Here is a 10,224-nt window from a genome sequence, read left to right on the forward strand (position 1 = left end):
AGTGCTTTCCTTTATTTTACTTCATTTATACAGAAACATTTGACTTTCATTAAATACATTTATAATATTTTAATCCAATGTTAATAAAACTGACGATTGAATTAGCCTAATTTATTTAGATAAATACAGGGGCTCAGAATGAATTAAAAATCCACAGGTTTGCCTGCATGTTACATATTGCATCCATTTCACAACAGTCATGAACATCAAAGAAATCTTGTTAAACAATCATGTGAGTGAATATAAAGAAGAATAATGTAAACAAAGGCGTCTATTTTTCACTTATGATGCTTAATCCGGCCAACAGAGGTCACTATTAAACAATATACTGAATGTGAGAGGCACCTTGCAAAATCTTACTGACCAGTCAAATACAAACTCTGGATGTTTTTTTTTCTTTTTTTTTTTTTTAAATATGATGGAGTACTTGATAACCACTCCTAATGCATTTCATTTATCAAAACTGTTATGTGTTCAGAATATGTGTTGTTTTAATCAAATAACTTATACATTTGTAGGCTATATAAATTTAGGCCTGTTAAAATCACACAAGCAGTTAAAACATTTAAAACCATGTAGTTTGACTGAATTATTAACGTTAAAAAATCTACTAAAAGATAGTCATATTTGTTTAATTGTATCAGATGAGATGGTGTTGTTTTTGCATCTGATATAATAAACCATAGCTGCATAGAATTTCTCGTCTCTAAAGCCATAGACGAGAGGACTTACTGCTCTAGAAGTGATACTAAATGCAAGGAAATTTATAAACCGGACAGTCAGGTATGTCTGAATATCATACTGCATAACCACAGCCTCAATGTAAGGACACATGACCTCAGCTGTACACAAAAACAGCTGGAGGATATGAAGAGAAATAGTGCGCTGCCCTTTTGATGCTGACTTCTTATTGTCACCAGACGCTGCACGTGCAGCAAGGTATATCATTACATAACAAAAGATTTCAATTATCAAGATAAACACAAGCCCCACGATATACAACAGACCCCTAGCAAAGTGACGAATCTTTTCTGGAATCATAATCTCATAGTGGCAGTGTGTCAGTTGAGACAAGTATTCACGCGAGGCCGTGCTAATGAGGATAAACATATCAACAAAGGGGTTTATGGAGCTCAGGATCCAAATAATTAAAATCACTATTAGGGCTCTTCGAGAGGTGGAGATCGCCTGATGTCGCAGCGGCATGCAAATAGCCACATAACGCTCCACACACATGGCTATAATTGTAAGTGGTGCACATGCCGTGATCGCTTCCATTAACATGCAGATGGGGATACAGAAGTGCAAAGGTAGTAAAACAAAGTTGTATGATAAGAGCACCACAAAATCTGTCAGAAAAAGAAACATTAGGTCTACCAGGAGAGAATGACCAAACAATATATAACGTGTCTCTGTTCTGAAAGCCTCCTTCTTGGAGAATATTAAGAGCATGAGGAAGATGAGGTAGATGAAAGGCCACACAAAGATCTGGGTCAGCGCCAGTGAAATGTTCCTCCGGACGGGGTCAACTTGGATCAGCTGCATCTGCTCATTGCCACTAGCATTCATACTGGCTATTATTTGCACACCTGAGAGAACATTAGATAACAAAAACCCACATGTGAGACACTAAATAATTTTAATCCTAAATAATACATAAACACCATTTATATTATACACTATCAATAAGCTTCAAATATTTCTGCAGCCAAACAATTACAGTTCACATAATTCCATTCTTGCATTTATGCATATAAAAATAAAGAGAGAAAAAATGTGAGTAATTGGAAAGTTGGTCAAATCCGTAAGTTTCAGTTACCATTATAAATGCAACTGTTATGTTCCAAGTTATACAGCGATTGCACTGTGACATATAATATCAATATTTATATATATTAACATTATTAATATGCTTCAAATATTTATGTAGCCATAAAAATATATAATGTCCATTTACATAATTGAAGGTCATGAAATCGGTTACAAATTGCTACATAATCTTGCTGTAATACTTACTGACAATATGGTTCTATTCTTTAGCCATGGCCATATATAAAGTGTAAGAAATGATAATGTGCACTGTGAACAAACATTTATATGGAGTTTGACAGAGTAAAACTCCTTTGGATGACATCAGCTTAGCTGATGGCATCTAGAGCTAAATTTAGATTTGATTGTGTTTGGGGATAGACGTGGAGCACTGAGACACAATCATGCATTCAAATTTCTTTTATTTGCAATATACCATAAAAGGCCAAATCTAGATTAGGTGAGAAAGAGCAAAAAACTGAAATGGTGTTAAGCCATTTTTATTCCTGAGTGGATTGATTTCATCTTCTATATGACATTAAAGTTACATTTGGAAAATTATTAACCTTGAAGACAAAACTTTGAATTTATCCCAACTTTAATTTGCATGGTGTTGTAGCTATTTTATTTTCAAATAATTGTTAATAGTTTCAACTGTATCTTCATTACTAATCCAGGCTATTTGTTTATACATACTGCAATGTTTAAAATGGTGAAACAACTCTGGTTCAGATACAAGGGCTATTTCTCTGTAAAGTTACTGTCTAGCCTGGAGATGGCTATGAACATATGAAATATATAAACCATTTTGTAAATAATATGTGTATATTTTAAGAGATATGAATAGCATCACATAAACTCTGATGTGATAATGTTACTGAACCACAATGCTGTTCATGTACTGTTTTTAAATTACAGCATATGATCATATTTATTTATAATATTTCAGAAGGGTATGATGCTTGAAGTAATTACTGATTTTAATATTTTCCTATAGGTCTCAAATGGAGAGTTTGCTGTAAGTGTGACCCATGTCTGATCGGGGTATGTCCTAACAATATAGAAATTACACATTAAAAAACATTTGAAAGACAAAAATGATTGAAGAAATTAAATATCCAAAATGTACATTTGTTGGCTCAGAGTTTGTGGCTTCAGTTATCTGGTCCTCGAGGGCCCACTGAATGGGACTCACAATAATGGCTGGAGAGTGAATGGGTTTAGGAGATGCCATCTCTTGTTGTCTGAGTTCTCTGAGCTCAGGAGAGAGCATCCACTTTTCCATTTCACAATAGAGATTATTCTTATGATCAAAGAAATGTTAATGAAAATTATGTGAATGTCAAGTAATGTCAACAGAAGGTTAATCATGCTTAATCTGATCAGCAGAGGTCGCTATTACTGTAAACAATTCTGAATGTGAGAGTCACCTTGCATTGACCTAATTGGCCAGACAATTAATGCATGGAATATTATAGAGTACTTTTGTTAACCACTCTTAATGCATTTCCTTTATCAAAACTGTTCTAAAGAATATGTGTTATATTATACAAATAACTTGACATACATTTAAATATAAATGTAGTTCTGTTAAAATTACATGGGCAACAATATAGTCTGACTGAATTATTAATGTTAAAAACTTTACTAAAAGATGGTCATGATTGTTTAATTGTGTCAGATGAGATGGTGTTGTTTTTGCATCTGATATGATAAATCATAGCTGCGTAGAATTACTCATCTTTAAATCAGAGATGAGTGGACTTACTGCTCTAGAAGTGATTAAGTCCTGATGACTTCACCACTTCAGCTTCTGTTTTTTTTCACCACTGTCAGGAAGTCCTTATATGGCCCAATGGTCCGCCGAATTCTGTCACATGCTTCTTTGTTGGAGATGTGATCCCTGTAGGAGATGCTGAGGAGTTTTCAGAAGCATCTCATCTCCATGACCTGAACTTTCCAAGTGTCCAAGTCTCACTGGCATATACTGTAAAAATATGGACATGATTAGGGAGTGCATTAATCTGATCTTTGAGCTGAGGGCTATGTTCCTGTCACTTCAGATGGTCTTTAATTTTGTCAGCACTCGGGGCGATACTGGTGAGTATCTCAGGTTTGTATCCTTCATCCGTGACTATAGCTCCCAGGTATTTAAAACTGTTTACACTGTCTAGCTTGTCACTGCCAATCCTGATGTCAGTGGTGAAGCCAATGCTGTTGTTAGTCATCAGTTTAATCTGATATGAGCACCACAAAATTGGTCAGAAAAGAAACATTAGGTCTACCAGGAGAGAATGACCAAACAATATATAATGTGTCTCTGTTCTGAAAGTCTCCTTCTTGGAGAATATCAAGAGCATGAGTAAGGTGAGGCAGATGAGAGGCCACACAGAGATCTGGGTCAGCGGCAGTGAAATGTTTCTCCTGATGGGGTCAACTTGGATCAGTTGTATCTGCTCATAGCACTGATTTTCATACTGGCCGTTGTGTGCACACAAGACAATTAGACAGACAACAAAAAACATTCACAATAATACACAATTCTAATACTTTAGAATAATTTTTTTAACGAATATGTAAATTTTAAATACCTATGCTGACTGAACATGTCCTCAGATCAGGACACAGAAAGACATGAAAACAATGTTACTGTACATAACTTTTGCTGTACCATGTACTGAAAGTATTCTTGACTCTATCCTTAAGCACCTATATCAGGTGTAACTTAAAAAATTATAAGTAAATAAGCCAAATGATAAAGTGAGCTGTGAACAAACATTTTTATAGTGTTTAACCAAGCAAAACTCTAATGGATGACATAATCTTAGTTAATGACATCTAGAGCTAAATTTAGATTTGATTGTGAGTTGGGATAGATGCCAAGTACTGAGACACAATCATGTTAAAAAACATTTAAATAATGCAGTAATTTCTAAAACAATAATCTGAAAAATAACATGTGCAACACAACAGTTTTACTGAGTTTGGCTGTATCGTACACACTCTATTGATACCAAATGCAAATAGCCAAAGTACATAAATCTGAGGTTAATCATTTTCTTCTGCTCTCAGTGTGTCTATTTATAATCAGTTATATTTATTTATTAGGGTCTAAGAACTAAAGGAAAGTTATGAAATTTAGGCACACAAATAGAGGACAGTCTGAATGTTAACCATGGCAAACTTGGAGTCTCTAACTCAAACCCTCAATCGCCACTAAATATCCAATGTTGAACTCATGTTTATGAACAAAATTCATGTTTCGTGATATTCCTTTGCTCATTCCAAGCCGACTGCATTTCTTATGTTCTGGATAAAACAAAATTAAAAAATAATAATAATAAATAAAAAAGTTTTTCACGAACACACAACTGAGTCATCTTCAGACCATGCTGACAAAAATCAGTCTTACCATTTTTAATTAATGTGAGGACAAATCACAAAGAGCATGGCAAAATGGACTTGAGGCCAAACTTGATGTATGTTGACAACCATGTTGCATATACATGAGCAGTTTCAGCACAGTGCCATCTACTGGTAAAGAGTTATGAAAAATAGACAGTTTTGCTTATTAAATATTTATATGTTTGACTGTTAATTGCAAGACTTGTCTTGTTAGATTTGCAGTGGCATGTTAGTCAAATGATAGCAAATTTTTCATACATATCATTAAAGTCGGTATGTGTCAAAGGCACCGTGCCTTAACATTGTGGCAAGTGCCACATTAGAGATTGTACTTGATCAAATGGACCATACTGCTGCGGCTATTTACAATTGTACCTGTTAATCTTTTTTTTTTTTTAGGATGACATGACACTTCCAGAAAAAAAGGAATTTAGTATTACCTGTAATTAATTATTATTGAAAACCGGTGAAACGTCATGAGTATAGCTCTCTTTTGGCCAGTGTTTACTCAAAATATTTGACATGAGTGCCTCTTTGGCCTAATCTAATCTAATCTAATCTAATCAATTTTTTCATTAAAAAGAACATTATACCAACAGCCAACATGTTGGTGGTAGTGTGATGGATATAGTTAGAAGTCTGAATATATTGTTATGTTTAAATATATAGTAATAATTCCAAATATATAAATGTAAATCTGAATACATAGAACTGAGACTATATTAATGTAAATCTGAAAATATAATTAGAAGTCTGAATATATAGGAGTAAATCTGAATATCTAGTCAGTACCATTTTTTAGACATAGGCAAGCTAGGCGGTTGCCTAGGGCTCCACCAGCAGTAGAGGGCCCCAGTGAGTGCACCTACTGGCACTACATAATAGCAGGGTTGTGATAAAGAGTGGCATGGCCAACCTGAAATATAATTGCTGCCCCCACTGGATCCCCCAACATCAATGGGCTAGAGTTCTGTCAAACTGATGATGCCTGTATGCCATTGGATCAGAGCACTGTCAGTTGCTGCCTGATTGTTGCATCAAAGTTTGCATTTAGAGCGCTCAACAATGCCATTAGATCAAAGAGTGCTTTGGCAAGGTAAGGCATTTTTTTCATGCAATAAAGCTTAGTCCCAATGCCAATTTTAAGTATTGGTACAGTAAAAAGTACACAAAATCAATATTTTGTTTAAGCAGTACGGTATTTGTGGCAGTCGAGAAATCTTGTTGTGAGATTTGTCCAAAAGGTGCATTGTTAAAAGATCAGTGTGTCTTGTAATTGATTGATTGATTGATTGAATACTTTATTGAACAACAACAATCAACACGAATTTTCAAAAGGATAAAAACACAAAAAGCCCATAGGCTTATTTCCATTGTGGTCCTTAAGATGGAAGATGAGTAACAGTACATGTACTAACAACATTGAGGACAATGAAGAAAGGGAGCATAAGAAAATACATATAAATAAACAAAAAACACTAATAAAAACACACACAAAAAAAACAAAGACTAAATTCCCAAAAGACAAGCAGACACACAAGCAGACAATACAGTATTCCTACTACTTCAAGGATTTCTATTTCCTTACTTTTTTTTCTTTTTTTTTCTCTTTATAAGTTTAATAACCAATTTTTTATTGAAGATTTGAAATGATAATAGGAAGAGCTCAACAGTTTAAGGTTTAAAGGTAAACCATTCCACAAGACAGCTGCAGAGTATAGGAAAGAGTACTTTCCCACACAGCTCTTAAAGCGGCAGGGCCTGTAATCTGTGGAACTCCCCCTGGTGCAGTAATTGTGCGTATCACTAATTTTTGAAAAGTAATCACATAAATATTTGGGTGCCAGATTATTTCTTATCTTATAAACTAAACACAGTTTAAGTTGAGAAACCCTCTCCTCCACTCTGAGCCACCCAAGACTTGAGAAATTGTTAGGAAGAAGATGAGTTCTAGGATGTAATTTAAGGATCACTCTGATTAGTTTATTTTGACAGATCTGTAGCTTGTCTTTAAGACCTTTAGTAGTGCCTGTGTACCAAGATGTACAGGCATAGTCAAGATGACATTGAAGAAGCGCATCAGCCAGGATATTTTATGTTTTGCTATCTAAGAGGCTGGATATTCTTGCCGGGAACTTAGTCCTTTGGCTTACCTTTGAGATAATTGTTCGAGCCATAAGCTCCCCTGATAGTTTGTTATCTAACATACAGCCCAAGTAAGTAACTGCTTCCTTGGCTGTAATTTCAACAATACCTACGACTACCCTGAACCCCATAGCCTTTTTCAGTTTATCTCTAGACCCAAAAAGAATTGATTCTGTTTTGCCAAGGTGGATAGACAACTTGTTGTCTGTTAGCCAAACACGGAGGTTAACGAGTTCTGAACTAAGCAGCCTTTTCACCTCTGATTTGTCTTTATGAGAGTCTAGAATAGCTGAGTCATCTGCAAATAAAAACTAATTACAGTTTATAGCTGACGACATATCATTGAAATATAATAGAAAAAAAAGAGGACCCAAAATACTCCCCTGGGGGACTCCGCAAGTTAATTTAAGTGGTGAGGACAAGGACCCTTCCACATCTACCACCTGTTCTCTGCCCACCAGGTATGACCTTACCCACTGAAGAGATGCAGGAGAAAATCCTAGGGCTTTTAGTTTGTTCAAAAGGACATTATACTGAACCGTATCAAAGGCCTTTTGAAGGTCTATTAACACCATGTCACAATAATTCCCCTTTTCTACCTCTTTCCTAATAAAGTCTGTAAGATAAAGCAGACAGGTATCAGTGGAATGGGCCTTTCTAAAACCTGATTGGAAGTCAAATAAAAGATTATGTTCTGCTAAATAACAGTCTATTTGCTCATAAATGATCCTTTCCACAATTTTTGATATTGAACACAAGATAGATACAGGGCGAAAATTTCCAGGATCAGATTTGGGCCCCTTTTTATATAAAGGTATCACTCTTGCCACCTTAAATTTGATTTGAAATGATTTTTTTCAATAGATAAATTAATAAGATAAGTTATGACAGGAGTGATTATTTAAGCAGCATCCTTAAGAAATCTGGCAGGGGTGTTGTCAAACCCAGTAGCCTTGGAAAGATTTAGGCCTTTGAGTTTTTTTAGTACCAGCTCCTCTGTTACTTGTTTGAAATAAAAAGTGTTTGGCTGAACTCCCTTTTCTTCATAAAACTTATGCACTCTCTGTGGATCACTAAAAACACCTGACGCAGATGGAAGCTTCTGCACCAGATAACTTGCAATTTTAGTGAAGAAACTATTAAAAGTATCTGCCACCACTTTTTTATCATACCACATGGACCCATTAATATCTAGGCCTATTTTACCTTGTTTTTGCTTATGGTTCTCTTTTATCCCCAAAGGCCTAAGAGGTGACCATCATTTCTTGGGATCCTTTTTATGCTCCTCAATTTTAGACATAAAAAAAATCCTTTTTCGCCTCATCTGCCAAACTAATCTGCCATTAAAATGACTTCCTGGTTTAAAAAATCATGACAGCCTGCACTACGTATTCCAAGGTTTGGATGAAGTCATTTTGATTTGGAGGTCTATAAACAACACCACACAAAATTGGTTTGGTTTGGAAGCAAAATATCAATCCACACAGCTTCAAGGTTAACATTGACCAGGTCCTGTTCCCATATTAAACTGTAACAGCCAATTAAAATATATATATATATATATATATATTGGTATAGTAAAATTCACTAATTCAAAAGATCAAAACATCCTTTATTAAACCACCTTGTCGAATTTAATGCGTCCATATGGAAGTGTCGAAATGCTGAATCAATTAATTCACTTCCAAAGGTGCTTAAAGGGAGCAGCATCATACACATATAGGGCAGAGCATTGTGTTATTTAAAGGGGAAATTCAAGCATCAATGAGTGACAAAGGAACAAGTAGCTGCATTCTGATTACTTTTGTGCCACTTATCATTTTATATGTAGTTTGGAATAACTAAGGGTTTTATGGATTTGACTGAAATGCAATAACTGACATAATAATGACAAAACAATTGAACAACAAAATAATAAAAAAATAAATAAAGACAAAAAGTAGCCATTGATAATATTTAAATATGTATCCAAATCCCCCCTCGCCAGGCCCTCCTGTATTTACAGCAGGCCCGGGCAGTGTCACGTTGGCTCAGCACCTGCGTGCCCCATCCCCCCCGCATCCTCTCATGCCGATGTGCTTCACAAATGAGGACCAGCGCCCCTCTTCAGCTGCAAGTGAACTGGTCTCATTTGGCGCGTCTGAGGAGGACATCGTCATCGACAACTCAGCGGTGACATGTCCTTAGAGGCATCTGAAATGGAGGAATTGGGTGATTCTGGTGAGGAGCCCATAGCAACCCCACCCCCTTAGGTGTTGAGACCAAAGGCACTCGCCGAGCTAATCCACGTCCTCGCAAAGGATCTAGGCCTTGAGTGGTCGGCTTCGGACGAGCCCGCCCATGGCTTATTGTATGAATGGTTCCTATCAGAGACCCGCCAGCAATCCTCCTGCCAGTGCCCAGCCCTGTTCTTGTCAGCCATCCATGACGAGCTCACGAGATATGGCGAGCCCCCTACTCAGCACAGGTGAATCGATCACCGCACATCTGTGCCCACCATCTGCCCTCGGCTTAAAGGGCCATGCAGCGAATCCATCCAAGCCCTGCAGGACCACCTCAGCCATCGCCAACAGGGTTTACGCAGCAACCGGAAAGGCCGGAAGATCCTTCATGTGTTTCAAGCCAAACTTCTCCATAGTATGGACGAGTCTGGCCAAGAGAACCAGGAGATCTTTAAAGAGCTGCGCACAGGACCAGATCTCGCTCTGCAAGCTACAAAGGCCACAGCACAAGCGATCAGCAAGACCATGCTGACAGAGATCAGGGACGCTGAGAAAATGGCCTTCCTCAACTCGCCAGTCTCACCAAAAAGGTGATTAGGCTCCACTGTTCATGGGTACACTGAACGGTTTTTGGAGGTTCAGA

The 10,224-nt window shown here is 36.7% G+C and overlaps 1 protein-coding gene across 1 annotated transcript; it reads right to left on the reverse strand.

The window, feature by feature from the left end:
- Positions 1-621: 621 nt before the first annotated feature.
- LOC132107620 (odorant receptor 131-2-like) lies at positions 622-9,923 on the reverse strand. Its single transcript, XM_059513717.1, has 2 exons — positions 9,797-9,923; positions 622-1,589 (listed from the first exon to the last, which is right to left on the reverse strand). Exons 1-2 carry the CDS (start codon positions 9,921-9,923, stop codon positions 622-624), a joined length of 1,095 nt encoding a protein of 364 aa, XP_059369700.1.
- Between the last annotated feature and the right edge of the window lie 301 nt (positions 9,924-10,224).

Source organism: Carassius carassius, chromosome 28 (assembly GCF_963082965.1).
Source record: "Carassius carassius chromosome 28, fCarCar2.1, whole genome shotgun sequence".
Taxonomy (NCBI): domain Eukaryota; kingdom Metazoa; phylum Chordata; class Actinopteri; order Cypriniformes; family Cyprinidae; genus Carassius; species Carassius carassius.